The sequence below is a fragment of the Aethalodelphis obliquidens genome, unplaced genomic scaffold, assembly GCF_003676395.1.
Source record: "Aethalodelphis obliquidens isolate GAN/ISIS:26980383/991018 unplaced genomic scaffold, ASM367639v1 scaffold18, whole genome shotgun sequence".
NCBI lineage: Eukaryota > Metazoa > Chordata > Mammalia > Artiodactyla > Delphinidae > Aethalodelphis > Aethalodelphis obliquidens.
Window position 1 is genome coordinate 3320912 of NW_020837962.1, and position 26234 is coordinate 3347145.

The following is a 26234-nucleotide window of genomic DNA, read 5'->3' on the forward strand; positions in this document are numbered from 1 at the left end:
AGAGAGAGAGAGAGAGAGAGAGAGAGAGAGAGAGAGAGAGAGAGAGAAGAGCCCCAAAGAGAAAGGGAGAGAGGAGAGGAGGAGGAAGGAGGGAGATGGGGGGAGGGGGAGAAGAGGGAAGCAGAATAAGAAAGAGTAAAGTAGAAAAGGAGGGACAAGAGGGGGAGGAGGGGGAGAAAGGGAGAGAAATCATGGGGCTGAGTGGAGAGAAAGGACAGAAGCTCAAAGACCCCCACGCTGACACTTTAGCACTTTTTCTGTTCCACATCCCGCAGGGAGGTCACCATTGCCCGGCCCTCATGACACATGCCTGGAGACAGAAAAGCCAGACAGCCCCAAAGCAGCAAGTACACCTGGCAAGAGGTGACTCCCGTGGAAGCTCCTTCTGGAACGAGGGCCCTCTAGATGCTGAGTATAAGGGGTATGCCACGGGGGCAACGAAGTCTGGGTTAAACACACGAAACCTGGAGCATTTTCACCGTGGATGAACTGGGGGAAACACAAAACTGCCTAAATGACAAAACCTGGATGCATGCGGCATAGCACGAGCAGTGCCCACGACTGCCTCACGTGGACCGGGAGGCTGCAGTTCCCGCTGGATGGAGGCTGGGAGGGAAGACTGTTCTGTCCCTCCTGCCACCCCAGGAGGGGCTCAGCAAATGTTCGTTGAATGAATACATACTGCGCTGTGACTCTAAACTCCTGGGCTTTCTCTGCCTCTGCACTAAGTGGACTGGAGGGGAAAGTTTAAGAAGAGCTGAAGGAGACGGGGGACCATCAGTGGCCTTACTGGTTCACAATCTGAGCAGAACACGGCCAGTTCTGGATTTCTCATCTCCCCCAGGCTAACGTGAAGGGGCTGCTTGAGTCTCACAGAGCTGAGGACGAAGCCACAACTCTCCGTGTCCCCTGAGCCCACCTGCCAAGACAGGGGACAGGAGAGAGAGGGGGGTGGGCTCTGGCCACAGTCTGGGAAGATGCTGCTCACCCCACCACCCAGGCTCGCAGAGAAGCTTTACTGGGACGTTTTCTCTCTTGTCCTCTAGCCCAAGAGCTCCTCTGCAGGGGAGATATGAATTTAATGGCCATCGCTTTTCACCACCTCATTTAAAAAAAAAAAAAAAATCAAAATCAAAACCTTCCAGGTGTATAAAATGGAAGAGTAGGCGTTCCTGGCCTGGGTCAGGGAGCACGGGGCACGCGGCCTGGGTGAGAAGGATCTTTCTACCCATCACCCTGGACCAGGTCACTCTGCCGGCCTTACTTCATGCCCTGACTGCGCGAGATCACATCCTGGGAGGTGGGGCACCTCATTCCCCCTGCTGTACGTGATGACCCACCAGCCCTGTGTCAGGTGGATGGAAAGGTTGATGGATGCCGACTCCAGGCCCTGGACTGCACGGCATCCTGAGACACAAGTATTAACCCTCCTGCGAGGAGACCTACGCGGCTGAAATAACTCATGGTGGAATTTTTATATTTTTAGTTTTTGTTCAGGAAACGGCGGGGTAGGGAGAAGAAACAACCTGTTCTTCCTGTGTAATTACAAGGCTTCATGGTGCCTGGAGTGGGTATGAAAAATCAAGGTTTCCAGAAGTAACTGCTGATTGCACTTCAATCAAGACTCTGAGACAGTCCTGCTGAGTCGGCAGGGAAGGCCATCTCAGCCGTTCCGGGGGTCCTGCTCCCATCCCCCGCCTACCGGACACCGTGGGCACTTGTGTGGTACCCAGACCACGCAGACGGGACCTGCAGGGACTGGCATGCTTGCTGCCAGCCTGCGGGGTCCTGGTTTCTGCTCCCGCACCACTCAAGGCAGGGGAGAGTTTCTGCCCACGCTGGGACCCCACCCTCTCTTGGAGGTCTCACCTGTCCGGGGGCCCGGCCACTGGGAGCTTCAGCGCATCCCCCATGAACCCTCACCTGCCTCCTCAGGAGGCCAACAAAAATGCAAAGGAGTCTCTCTGTAAAAAGAAACAAACTTCAGGCTTTTGAAAACAACAGCCTGGAAGGAAAGCAGCTTTGTTGGGACTTCGATTTTCACCAGAAATCTCCCTTCAGACAAGGGAGCAGAAAAGGACCAGCTGGGTGTGACTGAGGAACCTGGAAAACGGAATTACTGGAGGGAAACAGATTCACATCTTAGCCAAGTTATTTTTTCTTAGGTTCTGTTTCTCTAGTGGTGGGGGTGAAGGTGGGATACAGGGACCAAGCTGACACAGGTCCATTCAGCTGTGCCAATGCACTACAGGAAAAGGAAAGGACTTCCGAACACCTCTCTTCCTTTTTTATGTAATTACTTACATCCTGCCTCATTTGGAAAAAAGCTTTAAGGTGGGCTTAGAAAAGGTGACACCACCATCTAAAAACAGTACGTGAAGGAGGTGACTCTGGGCCAGGCAGCTCTGAGGGCCCTGGGCCGATGCAGGAAGCGAGGGCCGGGGGCCCTCAATTAGGAGGCACGAGGCTGTTTCTGCTGCCTTGAGGAGCAAAACTGCACATCCTTCTCTGCCTCAGAGGTGCCACGGTCCCTTCCTCCCCTGGTTCTTCATCGAAGGAGGAGCTAGAAGACTGGGGGGGCGGGGAGACCAGGCGGGCTTCCTGGGGGCCTGGGGAGTCTCGGCTCCAGCTGGGGCAAGGGATCCACGGCTTTGAGCTCAGGGGCCTCAGAGGCCAGCTCATCAGACTGGAGGAGGCCAGTGGGGGGCGGGGGGAGGAGTTGGCCAAGACACACAGCGGCGGGGCAGGCCTGGAAGCCAGGGCACCAGATTCCCTACAAAGTGTGCCTTCCTGAGATCAGGAGGCTAAACATTCAGGGGACACCTGAAACCCTGGCCCTGCTGCCAGGCCTCGGCTGGGTTCTCCTTCACTCCTCCCTCCCTTCTCTCTTCCACAGGGCCTCTCTGCTGGCTCCGCTGGCTCCTTGCATCCCACTGCACTCTCCTGAGATGCTCTTCCTGCCGCCTCCCCAGCCTCAGGTGTCCCCGCAGAGATCGCTGAGCTCTGGTCGCCAAGATTAAGTCAGGCTCTCTGCTCTCCACTCCCAGGGCCCTCCCTGGACACCATCCCTGCCCTGCCCCCGCCCCTTCGTTTCCAGGGATGACAGTTAATATCACTTGGGTCGTCTGCCTGCCCTTAGGAGGCACCATCACCACGTCAGCAAGAGTGGCGTGGCCACATGCTTTACTTTTCTACCTCCCCGTCTGAAACATTCTCCACGTTCATAATGATGAACATCCACCTTCCCCATTAGAGCTTGGCTCTTTCAATCACAAGTGTACCTCGCCCAGCCCATCCTCCCTTCCCAACTAAAACCAGACACCGGCATCCCTAGCTTTTTGAAAGTTCGCTTTATGCCACTTCGCTTTCACTAAAGACCTACATTAGCACGTGTTTTCGATAACTGAAAGAAATCCGAAAAGGATTCTCGCTTTTACAAAAAACGCTAACTGCTTCTTCACTTGACGCCATCTCAACTTACAAAAGATCTCACAGGAATGCTCTGCTTTCTGATAGAGGGGGAAACCTGTTTTCAGTAGGTGATGACAGTGACCGCAAAACAGAGAAGAAACAAAAGCTGCAGATCTCCATGATGATCAAAGTTATCAGCCCCACGACTAACCTTCCAAGTCACCACCTGATAAATGCCCCGAGCAGCTCTAGATAAAACTGGGGCTGTTTGGGGGCACAGTAGCTGGGAAGGGGTCCTGAGACACAACAGGAAGACAAAAGGCTCCAGGCAACACATCTGTGCTGCTGGCAGCATGTTCTTCTACAAGTCACTGCTTTTGGTTTCCTCATATAAGAAAGAAATATAGAGCTTCCCTGGTGGCGCAGTGGTTGGAAGTCCACCTGCCGATGCAGGGGACACGGGTTCGTGCCCTGGTCCGGGAAGATCCCACATGCCATGGAGCGGCTGGGCCCGTGAGCCATGGCCGCTGAGCCTGCGCGTCCGGAGCCTGTGCTCCGCAATGGGAGAGGCCACAACAGTGAGAGGCCCACATACCGCAAAAAAAAAAAAAAAAAAAGAAAGAAATATAAAAGAGGGCGGGTCAAAACCGGACATCCCACCCGCCAAGATGGTATATCCACCTCACCTGATTCACAAAGCCCACGTCTGTCTTTTTTCCCCCAGCTTTTCAAATATTAAATTATAGTACTGAATACATATTTCAAAATGCATGTACACACACACATGCACACACAAAGGTGAGCTCTCCATTTTATTCAAACCCTAATATTCTATGACTTTATACATTTAGGCTGAAAATCTCTGCCTTAATGAATTTCTCAAATTCCGAGGGACCCATAAATTCCACACACTGGTCTTTGCTGTTCTCTCCACCCTGTGAGGATATTACCTTGTCACCAATACCAGCTGCCTGTGGCAGTTGTGACACCGAGCGATGGGTCAATGAAACTGTGGGGAGAATTCCTTGGAGGAAACGGGTGATGGAAATGGGTTAGCTTCACTGAAACATACGCTTAGGGCACGTGCCTATGGGGCAGACAGGGGGCCACATGGGGGGGGATAACAAGAGGAACAGGCAGGATCTTGTGTGTGACCCAGAGGAAGTTACTTAACCCATGGAGTCACAGCTTCCTCATCTATAAAAACAGGGGAGATGATACTAGTGCCTATAACAGAAGGTGGCCAAAAGGATTAAATGACAATTGTAAAATGAAATTCATGTTTTACAGCAAGACGAGAAAACTTTAAACATAAAAAAATTTCTCTGCCCTTCGGCCTCCTCTCTTCCCTCTACTACGCGTTGTGTATCTGCATTAGGCATCGACCAAACCGCCCCCATCAGCAGAAATGCCTGCTCAACCATAAAGAGTGACATTCTCCCAGCATCAACAAGACAACTTCTTAGAAGATAACCTTCCTTTTTGATCTCTTCTTTTTTTTTTTAACATCTTTATTGGAGTATAAATACTTTACAAAGGTGTGTTAGTTTCTGCTTTATAACAAAGTGAATCAGCTATATATATACATATATCCCCATATCTCTTCCCTCTTGCGTCTCCCTCCCTCCCACCCTCCCTATCCCACCTCTCTAGGTGTTCACAAAGCACCGAGCTGACCTCCCTGTGCTATGCGGCTGCTTCCCACTAGCTTACAAATTTTACATTTGGCAGTGTATATACGTCCATGCCACTCTCTCACTTTGTTCCAGCTTACCCTTCCCCCTCCCCGTATCCTCAAGTCCATTCCCTAGTAGGTCTGCATCTTTTTTTCCTGTCTTGCCCCTAGGTTCTTCATGACCATTATTATTATTTTTTTTTGGACTCCATATATATGTGGTAGCATACGGTATTTGTTTTTCTCCTTCTGACTTACTTCACTCTGTATGACAGACTCTAGGTCCATCCGCCTCACTACAAATAACTCAATTTCGTTTCTTTTTATGGCTGAGTAATATTCCATTGTATATATGTGCCACATCTTCTTTATCCATTTATCTGTCGATGGACACTTAGGTTGCTTCCATGTCCTGGCTATCGTAAATATAGCTGCAATGAACACTGTGACACATGACTCTTTTTGAATTATGTTTTTCTCAGGGTGTATGCCCAGTAGTGGGATTCCTGGGTTGTATGGTAGTTCTATTTTTAGTTTTTTAAGGAAACTCCATACTGTTCTCTATAATGGCTGTATCAATTTACATTCCCACCAAGGGTGCAAGAGGGTTCCCTTTTCACCACACCCTCTTCAGCACTTATTGTTTGTAGATTTTTTGATGATGGCCATTCTGACTGGTGTGAGGTGATATCTCATTGTAGTTTTGATTTGCATTTCTCTAATGATTAATGATGTTGAGCATTCTTTCATGTGTTTGTTGGCAATCTGTATATCTTCTTTGGAGAAATGTCTATTTAGGTCTTCTGCCCATTTTTGGATTGGGTTGTTTGTCTTTTTGATAAAGAGCTGCATGAGCTGCTTGGAAATTTTGGAGATTAATCCTTTGTCAGTTGCTTCATTTGCAAATATTTTCTCCCATTCTGAGGGTTGGCTTTTCATCTTGTTTATAGTTTCGTTTGCTGTGCAAAAGATTTTAAGTTTCATTAGGTCCCATTTGTTTATTTTTGTTTTTATTTCCATTTCTCTAGGAGGTGGGTCAAGAAGGACCTTGCTGTGATTTATGTCAGAGTGTTCTGCCTATGTTTTCCTCTAAGAGTTTGATAGTGTCTGGCCTTACATTTAGGTCTTTAATCCATTTTGAGTTTATTTTTGTGAATGGTGTTACGGAGTGTTCTAATTTCATTCTTTTCCATGTAGCTGTCCAGTTTTCCCAGCACCACTTACTGAAGAGGCTGCCTTTTCTCCACTGTATATTCTTGCCACCTTTATGAAAGATAAGGTGACCATATGTGCACGGGTTTATCTCTGAACTTTCTATCTTGTTCCACTGATCTATATTTCTGTTTTTGTGCCAGTACCATACTGTCTTGATTACTGTAGCTTTGTAGTATAGTCTGAAGTCCGGGGCCTGATCCCTCCAGCTCCGTTTTTCTTTCTCAAGATTGCTTTGGCTATTCGGGGTCTTTTGTATTTCCATACAAATTGTGAAATTTTTTGTTCTAGGTCTTTGAAAAATGCCAGTGGTAGTTTGATAGGGATTGCACTGAATCTGTAGACTGCTTTGGGTAGTAGAGTCATTTTCACAATGTTGATTCTTCCAATCCAAGAACATGGTATATCTCTCCATCTATTTGTATCATCTTTAATTACTTTCATCAGTGTCTTATCATTTTCTGCACACAGGTCTTTTGTCTCCTTAGGTAGGTTTATTCCTAGATATTTTATTCTTTTTGTTGCAATGGTAAATGGGAGTGTTTTCTTAATTTCACTTTCAGATTTTTCATCATTAGTGTATAGGAATGTAAGAGAATTCTGTGCATTAATTGTGTATCCTGCTACTTTACCAAATTCACTGATTAGCTCTAGTAGTTTTCTGGTAGCATTTTTAGGATTCTCTATGTATAGTATCATGTCATCTGCAAACAGTGACAGCTTTACTTCTTTTCTGATTTGGATTCCTTTTATTTCTTTTTCCTCTCTGATTGCTGTGGCTAAAACTTCCAAAACTATGTTGAATAATAGTGGTGAGAGTGGGCAACCTTGTCTTGTTCCTGATCTTAGTGGAAATGGTTTCAGTTTTTCACCATTGAGGATGATGTTGGCTGTGGGTTTGTCCTATATGGCCTTTATTATGTTGAGGTAAGTTCCCTCTATGCCTACTTTCTGCAGGGTTTTTATCATAAATGGGTGTTCAATTTTGTCAAAAGATTTCTCTGCATCTATTGAGATGATCATATGGTTTTTCTCCTTCAATTTGTTAATATGGTGTATCACATTGATTGATTTGCATATACTGAAGAATCCTTGCATTCCTGGGATAAACCCCACTTGATCATGGTGTATGATCCTTTTAATGTGCTCTTGGATTCTGTTTGCTAGTATTTTGTTGAGGATTTTTGCATCTATGTTCATCAGTGATTTTGGCCTATAGTTTTCTTTCTTTGTGACATCTTTGTCTGGTTTTGGTATCAGGGTGATGGTGGCCTCATAGAATGAGTTTCGGAGTGTTCCTCCCCTTGCTAGATTTGGAAGAGTTTGAGAAGGATAGCTCTTCTCTAAATGTTTGATAGAATTCATCTGTGAAGCCATCTGGTCCTGGCCTTTTGTTTGTTGGAAGAGTTTTCATCACAGTCTCAATTTCAGTGCTTGGGATTGATCTGTTCATATTTTCTATTTCTTCCTGGTTCAGTCTAGGAAGGTTGTGCATTTCTAAGAATTTGTCCGTTTCTTCCAGATTGTCTCTTTTATTGGCATATAGTTGCTTGTAGTAATCTCTCATGATCCTTTTTATTTCTGCAGCATCAGTTGTTACTTCTCCTTTTTCATTTGTAATTCTATTGATTTGAGTCTCTCTCTTTTTTTCTTGATGACTCTGGCTAATGGTTTATCAATTTTGTTTATCTTCTCAAAGAACCAGCTTTTAGTTTTATTGATCTTTGCTATTGTTTCCTTCATTTCTTTTTCATTTATTTGTGATCTGATCTTTATGATTTCTTTCCTTCTGCTAACTTTGGGGTTTTTTTCTTCTTCTTTCTCTAACTGCTTTAGGTGTAAGGTTAGGTTTTTTATGTGAGATGTTTCTTGTTTCTTGAGGTAGGACTGTATTGCTATAAACTTCCCTCTTAGAACTGCTTTTGCTGCATCCCATACGTTTCTGGGTCATTGTGTTTTCATTGTCATTTGTTTCTAGGTAATTTTTGATTTCCTCTTTGAATTTTTCAGTGATCTCTTGGTTATTAAGTAGTGTATTGTTTAGCCTCCATGTGTTCATACTTTTTTTACAGATTTTTTCCTGTAATTGATATCTAGTCTCATAGCATTATGGTCAGAAAAGATACCTGATATGATTTCAATTTTCTTCAATTTACCAAGGTGTTATTTGTGACCCAAGATGTGATCTATCCTGGAGAATGTTCCATGAGCACTTGAGAAGAAAGTGTATTCTGTTGTTTTTGGATGGAATGTCCTATAAATATCAATTAAGTCCATCTTGTTTAATGTATCATTTAAAGCTTGTGTTTCCTTATTTATTTTCATTTTGTTTGATCTGCCCATTGGTGAAAGTGGGGTGTTAAAGTCCCCTACTATGATTGTGTTACTGTCGATTTCCCCTTTTATGGCTGTTAGTATATGCCTTATGTATTGAGGTGCTCCTATGTTGGGTGCATAAATATTTACAATTGTTATATCTTCTTCTTAGATTGATCCCTTGATCATTATGTAGTGTCCTTCTTTGTCTCTTGTAATCGTCTTTTAAGTCTATTTTGTCTGATATGAGAATTGCTACTCCAGCTTTCTTTTGATTTCCATTTGCATGGAATATCTTTTTCCATCCCCTCACTTTCAGTCTGTATGTGTCCCTAGGTCTGAAGTGGGTCTCTTGTAGACAGCATATATATGGGTCTTGTTTTTGTATCCATTCAGCCAGTCTATGTCTTTTGGCTGGAGCAATTAATCCATTTACATTTAAGGTGATTATCGATATGTACGTTCCTATTACCATTTTCTTAATTGTTTTGGGTTTGTTATTGTAGGTCTTTTCCTTCTTTTGTGTTTCCTGCCTAGAGAAGTTCCTTTAGCATTTGTTGTAAAGCTGGTTTGGTGGTGCTGAATTCTCTCTGCTTTTGCTTGTCTGTAAAGGTTTTAATTTCTCAGTCAAATATGAACGAGATCCTTGCTGGGTAGAGTAATCTTGGTTGTAGGTTTTTTCCTTTCATTACTTTAAATATGTCCTGCCACTCCCTTCTGGCTTGCAGAGCTTCTGCTGAAAGATCAGCTGTTAACCTTATGGGGATTCCCTTGGGTGTTATTTGTTGTTTTTCCCTTGCTGCTTTTAATATGTTCTCTTTGTATTTAATTTTTGACAGTTTGATTAATATGTGTCTTGGCGTGTTTCTCCTTGGATTTATCCTGTGTGGGACTCTCTGTGTTTCCTGGACTTGATTAACTATTTCCTTTCCCATATTAGGGAAGTTTTCAACTACAATCTCTTCAAATATTTTCTCAGTCCCTTTCTTTTTCTCTTCTTCTTCTGGGACCCTCTATAATTCGAATGTTGGTGCATTTAATGTTGTCCCAGACGTCTCTGAGACTGTCCTCAATTCTTTTCATTGTTTTTTCTTTATTCTGCTCTGCAGTAGTTATTTCCACTATTTTATCTTCCAGGTCACTTATCCGTTCTTCTGCCTCAGTTATTCTGCTATTGATCCCTTCTAGAGAATTTTTAATTTCATTTATTATGTTGTTCATCACTGTTTGCTTGCTCTTTAGTTCTTTCAGGTCCTTGTTAAACGTTTCTTGTATTTTCTCCATTCTATTTCCAAAATTTTGGATCATCTTTACTATCATTACTCTGAATGCTTTTTCAGGTAGACTGCCTATTTCCTCTTCATTTGTTAGGTCTGGTGGGTTTTTACCTTGCTCCTTCATCTGCTGTGTGTTTGTCTTCTCATTTTGCTTAACTTACTGCGTTTGGGGTCTCCTTTTCGCAGGCTGCAAGTTCTCAGTTCCCTTTGTTTTTGGCGTCTGCCCCCAGTGGCTAAGGTTGGTTCAGTGGGTTGTGTAGGCTTCCTGGTGGAGGGGACTAGTGCCAGTGTTCTGGTGAATGAGGCTGGATCTTGTCTTTCTGGTGGGCAGGTCCACCAGAGTCTGGTGGTGTGTTTTGGGGTGTCTGTGGCCTTATTATGTTTTTAGGCAGCCTCTCTGCTAATGGGTGGGGTTGTGTTCCTGCCTTGCTAGTTGTTTGGCATAGGGTGTCCTGCACTGTAGTTTGTTGGTTGTTGAGTAGAGCTGGGTCTTGGCACTGAGCTGGAGATCTCTAGGAGATTTTCACCGTTTGATATTACGTGGAGCTGGGAGGTCTCTTGTGGACCAATATCCTGAACTTGGCTCTCCCACTTCAGAGGCACAGCCCTGACCCCTGGCTGGAGCACCAAGAGCCTGTCATCCACATGGCTCAGAATAAAAGGGAGAAAAGAATGAAAGAAAGAAAGAAAAAGATAAAATAAAATAAAAAGTTACTAAAATAAAAAATAATTATTAAAAAAATTTTTAAAATAAAAATAAAAAAAGAAAGAGAGAGAGCAACCAAAACAAAAAACAAATCCACCAATGATAAGAAGCGCTAAAAACTATACTAAAAAAAAAGAAAAGAAAAAACGAACAGACAGAACCCTAGGACAAATGGTAAAAGCAAAGCTATACAGGCAAAATCACACACAGAAGCATACACATACACACTCACAAAAAGAAAAAAAGGGAAAATATATATATATATCATTGCTCCCAAAGTCCACTTCCTCAATTTGGGATGATTCGTTGTCTATTCAGGTATTCCACAGATGCAGGGTACATCAAGGTGACTGTGGAGATTTAATTCGCTGCTCCTGAGGCTGATGGGAGAGATTTCCCTTTCTCTTCTTTGTTTGCACAGCTCCTGGGGTTCAGCTTTGGATTTGGCCCCGCCTCTGCATGTAGGTTTCCTGAAGGCATCTGTTCCCTGCCCTGACAGGATGGGGTTAAAGGAGCAGCTGATTCGGGGCCTCTGGCTCACTCAGGCCGGGGGGAGGAAGGGGTACAGAGCCTGCGGTGGCAGAGGCCAGCGTGACATTGCACCACCTGAGGCGCGCCGTGTGTTCTCCTGGGGAAGTTGTCCCTGGATCACGGGACCCTGGCAGTGGCGGGCCACACAGGCTCCCAGGGGGGGCAGTGTGGAGAGTGACCTGTGCTCGCACACAGGCTTCTTGGTGGCGGCAGCAACAGCCTTAGCGTCTCATGCCCGTCTCTGGGGTCCACACTGATAGCCACGGCTCACGCCCGTCTCTGGAGCTCTTTTAAGTGGTGCTCTTAATCCCCTCTACTCGCACACCAGGAAACAAAGAGGGAAGCAAACGTCTCTTGCCTCTTCTGCAGCTCTAGACCTTTTCCCAGACTCCCTCCCGGCTAGCCATGGCGCACTAGCCCCCTTCAGGCTGTGTTCACGCCGCCAACACCAGTCCTCTCCCTGTGATCCGACTGAAGCCCGAGCCTCAGCTCCCAGCCCCCTCCCGTCCCGGCGGGTGAGCAGACAAACCTCTCGGGCTGGTGAGTGCTGGTCGGCACGGCTCCTCTGTGCGGGAACCTGTCCGCTTTGCCCTCCTCACCGTTGCTGTGCTCTCCTCTGTGGCTCCAAAGCTTCCCCCCTCCGCCACCCGCAGTCTCCACCAGCGAAGGGGCTCCTAGTGTGTGGAAACCTTTCCTCCTTCACGGATCCCTCCCACTGGTGCAGGTCCCGTCCCTATTCTTTTGTCTCTGTTTTTTCTTTTCTCTTTTGCCCTACCCAGGTATGTGGGGAGTTTCTTGCCTTTTGGGAGGTCTGAGGTCTTCTGCCAGCATTCAGTAGGTGTTCTGTAGGAGTTGTTCCACATGTAGATGTATTTCTGATGTATTTGTGGGGAGGAAGGTGATCTCCACGTCTTACTCTTCCGCCATGTTGAAGCTCCTCTCCCCTTCTTCATCTCTTAAGGGGTCATGATGACCCACCACTTTGTACTTGTACATCTGGATTGTGTCAACTGTCAGTAATGCATCATTTCAGGTACAGCCCTCTGTCTCGAAAAAACTTATATAACCGTGCTTTGACTTCTAATGGGTGGAATGGTTCTCAGAGCTTTCTGAGATGCTGTTTCCAGGTTATAATCCTCAATTTGACTCAAATAAAATTTTCCATTTCTTTCTTAGATCGACTGATTTCTTTTTAATTAATTAATTAATTTATTTTTGGCTGCATTGGGTCTTCGCTGCTGCAAGCAGGCTTTCTCTAGTTGCGGCGAGTGGGGGTTACTCTTTGTCGCAGTGCATGGGCTTCTCATTGCAGTGGCTTCTCTTATTGAGGAGCACGGGCTCTAGGCACACGGACTTCAGTAGTTGCAGCACAGGGCTCAGTAGTTGTGGCACGCAGGCTCAGTAGTTGTGGCTCACGGGCTCTAGAGTGCAGGCTCAGTAGTTGTGGCGCATGGGCTTAGTTGCTCCACAGCATGTGGTATCTTCCCAGACCAGGACTCGAACCTGTGTTCCCCTGCATTGGCAGGCAGATTCTTAACCACTGAGCCACCAGGGAAGTCCCTCGACTGATTAATTTCTGTCAACACAATGTACATTACAGTGCCTGTGGCAGACGTCCGGCTGCCTACCCAATGGCCAGCTCCCTGCCTGTCTCACCTACTGGCAGAGCTCTCCACCTGCTCAGGGACTGAGACAGGGAGATGCTCATTTTCCCAGCTTTGCTTTCAGCGAAACCATGGCTATGTGACCTCATCTGGGGTCAATGGGACCTAAGGGAAGTCCACAGGAGGGCTTTAGGCAAAGATTTTTCTTTTTGATTAAAAAAATAATGTGTGAGTAAAAACCTCTCTTCCTCCCACCTGGACACTGTCTTGTAAAGAGGAAGTGCTAACAGCTCTGGAAGCCACTGAGGTGATTAAGCTATTGAATACCTGAGTCCCCAACTTTTTGTTACGTACATCAACTCCTATTGGTTAAGTCACTTTGAGTGAGATAATGTTACCTGCAGCAAAAAGCGTTCCTAATATAATGTTTAATACTCAATAATTTTACTAGAGTCCATTTCTACACCAAATCAGAAACGGAGATGTCCTGAAAGTCCAATATAAGAATTATGGCCAATTCAGATTGCCTTAATTAGCAAAGATTAGAGATTTTACAAAGCAGATCTCAAAGGAGAAGACGTCCTTGACAATGATCAACAATAACCAAAGCCAGCTGCAGTGCCCTGTGAAGAAGACAGCCAGTAGTACATCAGAACTGGGGGTGGTACCTCCTTGAGGCCACCCTAACTGTATTCCAGCAACAGAAACCGAGAACATATATGTGTTTAGCTCATCCAGATTTACACGCCAGCTGTGCCTATGGCTCCACACAAAGAGGCAGCATTAAACTGGGGTACCATCTTGGGAAACCTCCTTGGAGGAGGCCAAGAGGGTGATGACGCTGTGGGATCATGTACAGGCACCTTGGAGATGCTGGTGAATAATGTCACTGGTGCAACCCAGTACTCAATAAGTAAGGACTGTACTTGAATTCAGAACAAGACTAAACCTAGCACCAACTGGGCAGCTCTGGGCTGGTGAAACTATAATGTACTGGGGCCTGGGCATCAATGCTTTCAGGCTTCCAGGGAGTCCCATTGGGAAAGTGAACTATGACCCTAGGTTTCACCTCTGAGCCCAGGTCTCTCCCTCCAGCAGAGCTCACCCCTCCGCTAAGCCTCCATGGAGCCGCTCGACACGACCCTTGCATTTCAGCTGCTTGACGGGGCTCCGTCCCCTCACCAGACCCAGACACCTTGAGGACAAAGGTATCTTGCTCGTTGCCGCCCCTAAGGAGGCTGATGTGGGACCCTTGATCAAGTAGATGCTAGAGGCTTTTTTGAACACGCAAACGTTCCCAGAGACATTCAGTTCAACCGGGGGTAACTCTTTTATGTTTACTTTCAGGTCTAATTGCTTATCACAAGTCAAGTGGTCCTTAGGTCACTAAAGGTAGTGTCTGCACGGTAGCTGTTTGCCAGGTGCTGTGCCAACCATGTTATCCATCCATCGTCTGTTGTCACTTTGCAAGGTGAGTGGTGTTCCGTCCCTCCCACCCGTACCTCTCTCTGCAGCCCTTATCTCGCGAGACTGTCCTGTTTACTCGAGAGCAACTGTCCCCCTCTAGACTGTGAGGTTGGGAGGGTAAGTGCAATGTCAAGTCTTGCTCACCCCAGGCTCTGCAGCATTTAGCACATGTCTGGCATCTAGTCGGCCCTCAATCCACAGCTTTGGGATAAATAAAGGAATTATACTATGAAAGGGGAAAAAAAAGTAGCTGCTGTTTGAGAAGATAAAGGCAGTAACAGAATAATAGTGACAGGTATGTCCAGGGGGAGGCAAACAGGCTTTTTCCGTTTGGCTTTTTGTTTTCATCTGTATCAGGCTTTCCCAGAAGCCTTGAGCATCCCAAGAACACCTGGAGGTTAATGTGCTGTAATCCTCAGAGGTGCGGAGGTGCTTGACTTTGTGGGATGGGAAGTCCTCAAGGAAGGAGAGAGCGAGAACAAAGGCAAAGCCCCAGTTTCGCTTATCGTGCAGCACAGAAGCCAACCTGGCTGGAACGAAACTCAGAAATCAAACGATCTGCAGCTGCCTTTCCCGCCTGCCTGGTTCACAGCAGGTGTGGTGGGAAGGACCTGACGTGAACGAGAGAGAATCCCTTCGGCCTCAGAACTGGTCCCTATGTCCCCACGCCTGGAACGGTAACCGCTAGGGCGGAGGCTTCTGATCAGCCCATGTCACTGCAGCTGCCATTCCCATTTCTGTGCGTGGCTCAAACATCTCATCCGTCTCTACTTGATGAATCCCTCCCTCTCGCACAGCTATACACTAAGTACGCATAGATGGAACCGTAGGTAATAGCAAACTTGAGGGCCTGAAGAGTAAACCATCTTAGGACAGAGATGAAAAGGGCTGAAGCACCCGAAGCCTGAGGTGCAAAAACATGACCATCCTCCGACCCACCTGCGGCCCCATGCAGCCCGCCAGACCCTGTGATCTATTATTAATACGAAAAATCATGGGCTTTTCCTGCACTGCATATATAAATATGCTCCCCTAGAATAAACCTTGAAAACACCTGCCCAGGCTACACAATAACCTTTTGGGGGTGGGGGAACCTCCAACACTGAAGGAGTCTTCCTGGGGTACCGCCTTTTCTCTAAGTCAAGACAGCCTCCTGTGGTCCCAAGGAAAGGGGACTTATTCTAGAAGGAAAAAACTTTGCTGAAACAAAGCAACTTTCTTTACAGAGGATACCTAATTAGTTGTGCTGGGCAAATGGAATATTGCACTGTAGCCAGTGTTTCTGGTGGTGAAACTCAAAGGCTGAAATAAACTCCCACGTAGAGGACTGATTCCAGCTGTACTTACACTAACAGTGCTTTTCAAAGGGAAAGACCTAAGGGTTCAGAGAGTAAGTGTATTGATGTATTATTTCATGCCGATTTAGCGGCTGTAATATTTGCATAAGGAAAAAAAATAAGTAGATTGTTTTAAGGCCTAACATGCCTTTATAAACACTACAGTAGGATATTAAGACAGTGGACGTCAAACTGGTTTGGAAGTTGGGGTATTTGGGAAATAAGAGAAAACATTTGCAAAGGTATAAACTAGGAACTAATCACTATGTCATGTGGAAGGGACAGAAAGTCAGACCCACCACGACAACTGTGTATTAACACACACACAGAGAGAGAGAGAGAGAGAGAGAGAGAGAGAGAGAGAGAGAGAGAGAGGGAGAGAGAGGGAGAGAGAGAGAGAGAGAGAGAAACTGAGCAAGACCAGTTAGTAAACAGGGTTTTGCTTTGGTTTTTTCCATTCTGTTTGTTGCTATTTAGTCATTTCGTCTCTGGCTAGGGTCTGCTGGCAGCCAAGCATTAGCTGGCAGAGGCCAGAAGTGAGAAACATTTGTGGAAGAAAAATTGAAATTGGGAAAGTTCTGGACATCAATTTTACTTTTGCTCTGAAAACTGGTCAAAGGCTGCCTTTTCTTACTTTGATGCCAGAACACACCTCAGCACCCACCTTGGGACCTGGGAGTAGAGTGTGGAAACCATGGTGTTCGGAGACACAAACTATTTTTAATAACTTGCATTCAACCCAGTCAAGGGACAGCACTTCTGGCCAGGATCCTTTGTGCAAAATATACACCCAGACCTCTCCCACAAGACAAGTGGTGAGAGCCCAGCAACACCGGGCAGCAGGTGACCTAGCTGAGTTCCTCTGCAGTCAGAAGTGCCGCAGTTCCCAAGCGTCCCAGGGCAGGCTCTGGGGACCCTGCCACTGCTCAAACAAGGGGTTCTGAGGAAGCGTCCCTGAAACTCTTCTGTGGCCAGAGCAGTCATGGCCAACAGGCCCTGCTTTAACAACTTTCCAAAGCAAACTTGCCCACAGCTCGGCTCTGATGTGTGTACTGCAGGGGGCCTGGAACAGATGGACAGAAAAACCCTGGCTTGGCGGCAGGGGGGCCCTTGGCCCATGGCCTCAGGGATGCAGGGGGCCATCCACACAGGCAAGTTCTTGGTCAGGCTGGGCCCTTCCAAGGCAACTGCCCCATCTGCTTCTCGGATTTTTAAATCTGGACTCTGCCCACATTCACAGAATCTGTGCAAACCGGCACCTTGTCAGAAAATGCTTTGGGGGCTGAGAGTCATGTTACTGAATGAGCTGCTTCTCTGTGTCTTTGTTTTCTCATCTATAAAATGGGGATAATACGCATTTGTTACCTCACTGGGTTGTTGTGAGGATTGAATGAGCTATTTTATGTAACATACACAGACCATTGAGAGGTGGCGTTTCCCAAATATTATTCATTCCCATAGCACTGTCCTAAACTTCTTGCTGTTTTCATTATCATACATTTAGTATTTTTCTTTAAGCTGACTCACTTTCTTTCTGCTTCAATTTATTTTAAAAGGAAACTGTACATCACTGTGGTAAATGGAAAAATAGTAGAAGGCAGATGTAAAAACAAATACAATGGAAGAAAACAATGTAGTTAATAGAGCTGGAGTCTGTTGCCTGCCAAAGGCGTGGATCCTGGGCCTTCCTCTGTCTTTGCTAAGATGCATGATTAGAGGGCGTTAAAGGCCTAATGGCCATGTGGAGACGTTCTCTTTCAGGTCATTGTCAGTGATGGAAGAGCTGAAAGGCGAGTGGCCTTCTCCCTGCAGAACTATTTACTGGACGTCCAATCTCTGTCTCTCTAAAACCTCACTAAGCACACAGATCACACAGATCATCTTGCTTTCCGCCACTCTGGGAGACACTGTTCTAGATCATCACCATCCAACAGAGCTTCCTGAGATGATGGAAATGTGCTGTATCCGCGTTGTCCAATACGGCAGCCACCAGCCACGTGTGGCTAAGAAGTACTTGAAATGTGGCTGGTGTGCCTGAGGAACTAGAGTTTAATTTCTTCCCATTTTGATTAAGTTAAATTTAAATGATGCCACCAATCGTGGCACAGTGGTTAAGAATCCTCCTGCCAATGCAGGGGACACAGGTTTGAGTCCTGGTCCAGGAAGATCCCACATGGATCTTAGGAGCAACTAAGCCCGTGTGCCACAACTGCTGAAGCCCGTGCACCTAGAGCCCATATTCTGCAACAAAGAGTATCTCCTGCTTGCAGCAACTAGAGAAAGCCCACGTGCAGCAGCAAAGACCCAACACAGCCCAAAAAAAAAAAAAAAAAACATTTAAATGACCACACGTGGCTAGTGGCTGTCGGACTGGACAGTGCAGATCTACTGAGAAAGCTACATGTGCTGATCCTTTTGTCTGGGCTCTTCAAATGAACTATGGTTCATTTTGAGGTTATGCCCTTGGCTTCCTTGGAGGGAGATCTTAAGGAAACCTGACAGTGATTTGTCCTAGGGATGTAACAGGGCATCATCTACCACATTCTTCATTATTGCTTCATCTAAAGCTCTGTGAGGACATTTCTTTTAGAACTCCCTTTGAGGAACTGACATATTTTCTTCTCATTAGCAATGGAATTATCCAAAATAGGCACATTTCCATTTTCACACTGGTTGCCAGGAAGCTCAAAGGAAACTTACAAACCAATGAGAGCAACCACATAGGATCTCATATATATGTATGTATGTATATATATGATTTCCACTGTTCCCTTAATGGAAACACTCTTAGTTTACATCTTCTCTGACTCTTGATATTTTATTTCTTACTTCTATTTTATCACTCTCTTCTGAGTTTCTCTAGAAATTATCTCAAATCTTTTGTGGAATTATATAAAATGCATTTTTTAACGAATAAAAATAATGTCCAACAGTAGCAGTATTTTACAGGAGTCACTCTCTCTCCAATACCATTTATCATTTAAAAAACAACAAAACCCAAAAAAATCACACTGTAACGAAGACTTTCTAAAATGCTTCCAACACATGCTCAGAGTTTGCTCTTAGGTACCAACCAGAAGCGTTGTTAGCTAAAAGGAGAAAAACAGTTGCATTCAACACACTCCAAGATCAGGAGAGATTTCAGACAGCCCACAGTGTGGGACACAGCTGCTCTACGTGATGTGGGAGCTGTCAGCCTCATGGCTCCATGAAATCCAGGCCTTATCCTCCACGCACTGGCTGGACCACACCCAGGAAAGCTCTGGAAATGGTCAAGGATGGGGAGAGTGTGGCTCGAATCCCACAGTGGCCACTGTGGAAACAATCTCCCAGGCAACTGCATATTTGCTGTGTCCATCTCATTCCTTAACTGGCTTTCAGGAGCTAAAAACGGCCCTTGCTTCCTGGGGTGAGGGGAGGGAGAGGAGTGAAAAATGAAAGGTCAAGGAAACCTCTCAAGCGATCTCGCATTTTAATTTTGCTCTAAAATAAAGCTGTCTGCTTCACTTTTTTCATTCTCCAGGCAACACCTCCCAGCTTTCTGATGACCGCAAAGCAGAACTTGAAGGATGCTCAAATAAGAGATTTTTTGCGGGGGGGGGGGGGGTTGGTTTGGGAGAAAAGGAGAAAAGGATATTCGGAAATCTGTCATATCTAATTCTCTTTTCAAGCCAGAGCTGAGAGCATCAGGAACGCTCAGATTCTCTTCTTAAAGTGCTACTGTCGCCCAGCTGAACAAGTAAACTAGGATAACTTTCCAGTGCAAACTTCCTTGCCAAACTCTAGCTCATTTGTCCGTAAGATTTCAGGTAAGAGGCGTGTATCATGCTTAAGCCCATTATATAACCCATGCCCACTGCCAGTCCTGCCATCAAAGACTAAACACGGCGATCATTTTGGAAGATGAGAAACGAATACCAAGTGCCTACTGGACACCATGTATTTCTAATCCCAGTAACAACAGCTTTGCAAAGTAAGCATTATTATTATTTCTGTTTTACAGATAAGGAAACTGAGATTTACCTAAGGCCACAAAACTGAAACCAGGGCTTCTAGCCTCAGGTTCAAGGGTCCATTTTGCACCACCCCAGTCTCTGGGGAAACTATCCTAATAGCTGAGAAGACTTCTTCAATGGTCAACTCCCCACTAAGAAAAATGGCAACAAAACTCAAGGCTCTTCACGGAGCTCATGCGGAATCAGAACAAAGCGTAGTGAAAGTTGTTGTGATAATTCAACAGCAGAACCAGAAGTGGCTAAGAGTCAAAGCTGAAAACAAAACAGTCCCAGGACAAGTGAACGCCAACAGCTGCAGATCAGGTAAGAAAAAGAAAGAGAAACAAGAAAGCCAAGAAGAGGGTAGGTAGGCAGGGCTGGAAGAGGCATCAGAAAATCAGAGAAAAGATGGACAACTGGGGTCCCAACTGTTGGGGCAAAATCACCTCCAAAACAAAGGTCCCCTGGTTTCAGACACTCAGTCCTCAGCCGGGGAGGGGGTGATCAGCTCTACCTCAAGCAAGCAGAGGGCACATCTGCAGTGTCCACTTGCCAAGTGGCTGTTGCCCCTTCTTTGGCAAAGAGTGGCCTGGTTTTCATCTGCAGGGCCCCCTCACCCCTCTCTCAGTCACATGGTCAGATGAGGGCAACTCCAACCCCAGTGCCAGTGGGGGTCACATGATTCGAAGCTGGCCCATCACAGGAGTCCATCTCCCAACACTGGGGTTTAGGGATGGGCTTGGGATCCAAGACAGACTCCTGAGAGATGCCCGGACAGGCTGAGAGTCTGGTGCTGCTGGGAGCTGCCTGGTCCACCCACAGAGGGCGCCAGCCTGAAAAGGACGCCCAAGCAGAGGAAACCAGGGGAAATGGGAGCAGATGTCTGACCACAGGTCCAGGCAGGTCTGAGGCCAGACCCACGCCTGGGCGTTTCAGTTGCAACACGAGCCAACGAATCCCATTTCTGCTCAAGCCGTCCGAGCTGAGCGGTCATGGCCACGCTAGGAGGCCCGACAGCACGAGAAAGCTCCACCCTGCCTCCTTCTGTCTGACAGAAGGATCATTTCCTCGGGGAGGCTGGGCAGGTGGATGCTGGCATCTGGAGGCTGTGGCTTCTACATCTGGCACTCCATCGCCAAGACGCAAAAGCACCAGAGAGTAACAAACAAGTGTGGTCCCCACCCCAGCGGTGACATCTAACTGAAAACCAGGTGATTACCTGATACACGTGGAACGCATTGGCGGCCTTGCCCCGGAGGAACACGGACGGGATCCAGACGTTGATCAGCGCTCGGTTTGATCTGAACAAAAGAAAGATGCAGAGTGGTCATTTCAATTTGCCAGAAAAAGGGAGGAAGCTATTTTCTCCCCTAAGAGGCACACGATGTACGGCAACATCTATTACGCTTAACTGTAAGCTAAAGCATCAGCTTCCATCTCATTACCTGGTCCCCCAAGATTATCTTTCAGGGACTTAGTTTAAAAAATATATATTAAATTTATATATGCAGTTTGTATTCTGGAATGAGAAAGAGCTGCCCTTCAGTCCTTCCTAACTGAGTGACCGTGGCCCATAGTTTATCTGAACCTCAGTTTGCTCATCTGAAGAGGGGCACGATCACCGGAAGCCCCCACGAGGCGGGGGAGGGTCAAGAGCATGCCCACAGGGCTTCTGGAGCGTGTGGAGGAGGCACGCTGCCTCCTCACCGTGCCCACTTTAGACCCTGAGCCCCACTTTAAGGTCAGGCTCCACGAAGAGCTCAGGAGACCAACGCTCACGCTGTGCAAGAGACAGCTCTTTGGGGTGGGGAGAGGGGATTCCAGGAAGCCAGGCACCAATAACCGCTCTTGCAACTTTTCCAAAAGCACTGTGTGTGGCTCGAATAGAGCAACATCACTTGCTGAGCACAGACACTGCACGGCTCCGTGCTGTCACCTAGATCATCTCGGCTGATTCTCGCGGCTATTTGAGAGAACTTCAAGGGTTCTTTCAGTTATGTGACAGTCCCGCCTTGCGAGATGACTTGAACCTAACTCTGAGTCACTGGGCGCACACACCCACCACCACCACTCTTCCACCAGCTGGATCTACACCATGTGAAGCTGGTAAGTTAACTGTCACTGAAACTTCCAGATCAATCATTAACAGCTCTCACAGCAGTGCTGTGCAATTCTGGAAGGGCTGGGAGGTCCTAGCCCCTGTTTCTGCTAGGAGTTGCTCCAGGGCTAAGCGCTTTTCCTGGAGCTCTCCTTATCTCTAAAGAGCAGCTCTTAAAAATTCGCCAGCCTCCTGTGCTTAGAACACAGTTTGAGACACTGATGATGGAAGAGTCCATGACTCAACAGCCTCACAATCTCCACAGTAAAGAACATTTCATTTTCACAAAGAAATGCTTCTCTCCTGAAGCAGCATTTCTTCTAAGCTCTGAGCCCAGGTGCTGACCACCTTCATGGGGCAAAATACACCCTATTGATCACCTCCCCAGGGCTCCAAGTGCAAGCTGCCATTCTGAGGCACCAAACTGATTAGGATATCTAATGACACCCCTCCTGGAAAGGTCCCCAAAACTGTGCTAGTGACTAGAGTGCTCCCCTTTCATTTCTGTCGGGAGCGGGAGGGGTGTAGAAGTGTAACTGACACTCTGGTTTTCATTAACCTCCCAGGATTGGTGAGGGCTGGACCACCTCCCAGGGCTCCAGGAGGTCCCCCAGGTCCCCCCGAACATGCTCTCCCTTTCAGAGCACATAGCTCGCTGTATTAGAATTGATTGTCCTCTCTCTCCTAGACTCAGAAGTGTGAGTTAAGGGAATAAAATAATGATCCCGAGTATGGAAGACCAAATAAGTTGGAGGAGTCAAATCTACCAGGGCAGTTGGTATGAAGGGAGGGCCGGGGGAGGCTGGGGATGGAGCTGAGGTCAGCCAGGGCCTTCTCTGCAAGAGAAGAGGGAGAGGGAAATGGCGCTTCCCTCTGGCTCTAGTGGAGATGATCAACCTGCGGGGGAGGAGGAGAAGAGATGAGGTGGCTGGACCTGGCAGAGGTTGCCTGAGAGCAGGGACCATGGCTGATTCGTCCCCTCCACTGACGACCTGGCACAACCCCTCCCCACAGCAGGCACGTGATAAATTCTTGCTTTATGAATGAGTCCCTTGCGCCTCACGAGTGGCTCGTCTCTGGGGTCCCCTCTGCGGCTTTCACCTCTCTCCCCAGCTGGTCCCCCCTTTCCCTCCGCCAGGCCACCATCCCATGATCCTCTTCACTATGTACTCCCCTCCACCCCGCCCCCCAAAGGCCCATGCGAAGCAAACTCGTCTTTGATTTTCATCCTTCACCTCTTAACTTCCACGACCCCCCTCACCAATCTAACAGGCACCTCCACCTCTACCGCCGCTGCCAAGCACTGCGGGGCCTCTTGATCCCCTCCGTGCTTTTCAAAACCCCACTCTTGTGATCTGCGCCTTATGAATGAGGAAACTCAGGCTCCGAGAGGTTAAGTGGCTCGCCCAAGGTCACACCAGCATGAGTCCTGCAGTTAAGATTTCAACTTGGCTCAGCCTGGCTCTAACAAAATGCTCTTCCGATGCCCTGCCCTCTCTCCTGGGGAAGCTGAACCTTCCTCTACTCAGCACAACTAAATGAGAGAGAAGGGAGTTTCTGCTTGTCCTTAACTCAGGACTCACTCCTCTCTTCCCCAGCCCCAGGGGATTACAGGTCCAAAAAGTGAGGCAACTTGATCAGAAAGAGTCAGTCCGAAGACCAACTAAATTCCTTAGGGGTTACCAGCAGAGGCGCCAGACAGAATTCAATCCAATCAAAAATCAGACCAATGTACTGAACCACTGTCGTTTCCAATAGCCCAGGAGTTGCAAACTCAAAATTTGAACGGGAGACACCCACACAGTGGAATGAGTGGAGTGGGCCACAGTCAGACAAAAGGGAGAAGTGGGGACTGCGGCAAGCTGGCAAGCACGCGCCCTGGATGGAAGAAGCAGCTGCTGCTCAGCTCTAGCGGATGGTGGCCTTGCTGGGATTTCTTCTTTTAAAGAAAATGGAGAAATTTAAATTTTCATGAGATACCTTCCAACTCTTAAATGTCAGCCAAAAAAAAAAAATTGTTTTTCAATACCCAAAGAGGGAGCTAAAAACACATCTGAAGGCCAGACTCAGGCTGCGGGCAAACAACTCCCCACCTCTACAATAACCAAATCCGTCACGCAGATTTCAGCAGTGCTTGCTGGTTCCCTCTATGGTCTCCTGGGACGCAAGCCAAGTAACAGAGTCTTGCTTCTAAAGGGCCCCTCATGAGCACATGCTGTGGACTTACGTTTCAAAATCCGACAAACTCTGGTCTTCGGATGTTTGACTCAAATCTCCAGGCACCTGCCATAGGGAGAGGGGGAAGGGGAGAGAGAAAATGCAGCATGGTTACCATGGTTTGCATAATCACAGGAAATTCTGCTTCTCAATGACCCCTGAGCATTTCCTGTTCAGAATGAGGTGAAGAAGCAGTTACTGGAAAACAATAAGAGATTTTATGGAAGGATGGTTAAAGACGGAGTTACAGTAATAAAAATATGCCACCATGAAAGACCTCAATTACCTTCACAGAAAAAAAGGACTGTTAATCCTACCGAGATCATCATGGGTGTGTAAAAGCATGTAATTTTGGAGCTACAGAGGCCTAATTAGGAGCTGAGAGGCAAGGTATCAAATGTGCAAAGGCAAAAATACGCATCATCACGCACAGACACACGTGGTGTGTAAACACAAAGGGAAATGTCTGTCCCCCAAATGGCTCTATCCTTTCCCCTCACATGTGTGAGAAATTTAAGGCAGCCGAACATGACTTTCTCTTCTGACTCAGAAGGGACCCATGAGAACAGGATTGGGTGCAGGAAACTATAACGCCTGGTGGGATGGCAATTCTCATCCAGAGCAGACAGCGAATGGCCAGCACTTGTAGATGCTCAATAAATCGTGATGTTATCGGACCCTGGGAATGAGCTTCCTTTTGTAATAGGATCGAATTTGAACTGGAGAGAACTTAAGACTGTGGATCAAAACTAAGAAGAACCAAGAGGGATAGAGAAGGGTGCGGGGTGACGAGGGAAAGTTTCACACTGTGCACCTGTCAGGGCATTCTCCTTATCCTCAACCTTCATCAATCGTGATAAGGATCTGGGGGGTGGGCAATGCTCCCTGCCCCCCAGATGAGGGAACTGAGGATCACAGGGGCTGAACTCGTCCAAGGCCACACATGTAGGAAAGGGATACGAATCCAGGTCTGTCCAGGCTTTTCTGCAACAAACCCTTAGCAAACAGAGGAAAAGCCAGCTCAAGGGTGATAGGAGAAGGTGAGACTTGGCAAAGTCTTGCCTGTACAGAGGATAAGAAGACACTAGAAGGTAGTCCGTAGAGAAAGAGCAGGCTCCTTTTGGAGGCAGGAGGACGCAGTGGTTATGCAGCCTGGGCTCTGGGACCACACGGCTCAGGATCCAATCCTGAGCTCCTGTGTGGCCGCGAGCGTCACTTGACTTCTCTGCATCACACTGTCCTTGTCTGTAAAATGGGTACGTATAATACTAATACGCACAGGGTTGTTCTTAGAACAAGAGGAGTTGATATGTGTAGAGCATGTGGAACAGTGCCAGGCAGGTAGAAGGGTCTCCTTGACTGACCTGTGCGCTATAATAATATGACAACTATTGAGAAGCTGTCTGTTATCCTTGACACCATACACGAATCTGCCCACCACCTGGGGGTGTCTCACCCCATACATGGCAGCCCTGAGGGAGAATGGCCTAAGCTGAGCCCTTTCCAGGTCCCTGGAACTAAGCAATTCAATTGGGCTCCAGGCTGCAGCCTTTGTTAAGGAGCTGCTGTTGAGAGATTCTTTCAAGCCCAACAAGGAGAAACCCGCCTAACCGCTTGAGAGAACATCAGTTTCAAAAGATCAGGAACTCCCTGGGCTGGGGGTCAGGGTGGCCCTGCTGTTAGAGGAACTGTTATTTTCCTCTGGGCGGCTGTGGTGAGAGCTGGTACAACCTATCAGGGGAAGCCACGAGGCTGTGTGTACTGAGATCCCTAAAGACACCTACATCCTTTGACCCAGAAATCACAGTCCTCTGTTATCCAGAGGAAACAAAGACGCCAACCAAAAGGATCTAAAGGATCTAAAGGTCCAACTAGAGAGGAATGATTCAAGAAATTATGACATGTCCGTTTGAGATGCCTGGTTTAAAAAGAAACGAGTTACACACACACACACACTCATAAAGGTACGAGCACAAAAATAATTCTGGAAAAGGATCTAAGAAAATAACAGTGGCTATCGTTGATAATAGATTATGAGTGGGACTGGGGAGAGAAATGATACTTATTTTTCATTTGCTATCTTTCTGGAAGATTAAAAAAATTTATCTTTTGAGTGAATTGCTTTAAAAGAGTTTAAATGTGCTTTTGAAGAATGAGATAGCATTCCACGTGCAGTTATGAAAACACCTCCAAGATGGATCATCACGTGAAAGCAAAGTAGGGTAGAGACGGTGGGTCTCATACACCACTTTGGGTGAGAAAACAGAGAATGAAGAATATCAGGTTGTATTTGTTTGTTTTTGCATCAAGAAGGTAGAGGAGTGAAGTTCAAGGCACCAATCAAAGGGGCACCAGCCTGTGGGCGCCAGGGGTGGGGCCCAGGCAGCG

The 26234-nt window shown here is 46.9% G+C and overlaps 1 protein-coding gene across 8 annotated transcripts in view; it reads right to left on the reverse strand.

Moving 5' to 3' along the window:
• Positions 1 to 26234, reverse strand: part of SNX29 (sorting nexin 29) — a 545670-nt gene that overhangs the window by 152927 nt on the left and 366509 nt on the right. For all 8 annotated transcript variants that reach the window (XM_027117362.1, XM_027117360.1, XM_027117361.1 and 5 more), the window contains 2 exons: positions 23857 to 23912; positions 20751 to 20832 (listed from right to left, as the gene is read on the reverse strand). In XM_027117362.1, the coding sequence (XP_026973163.1) occupies positions 20751 to 20832; positions 23857 to 23912 (138 nt within the window). The remainder of the gene's footprint in view (positions 1 to 20750; positions 20833 to 23856; positions 23913 to 26234) is intronic.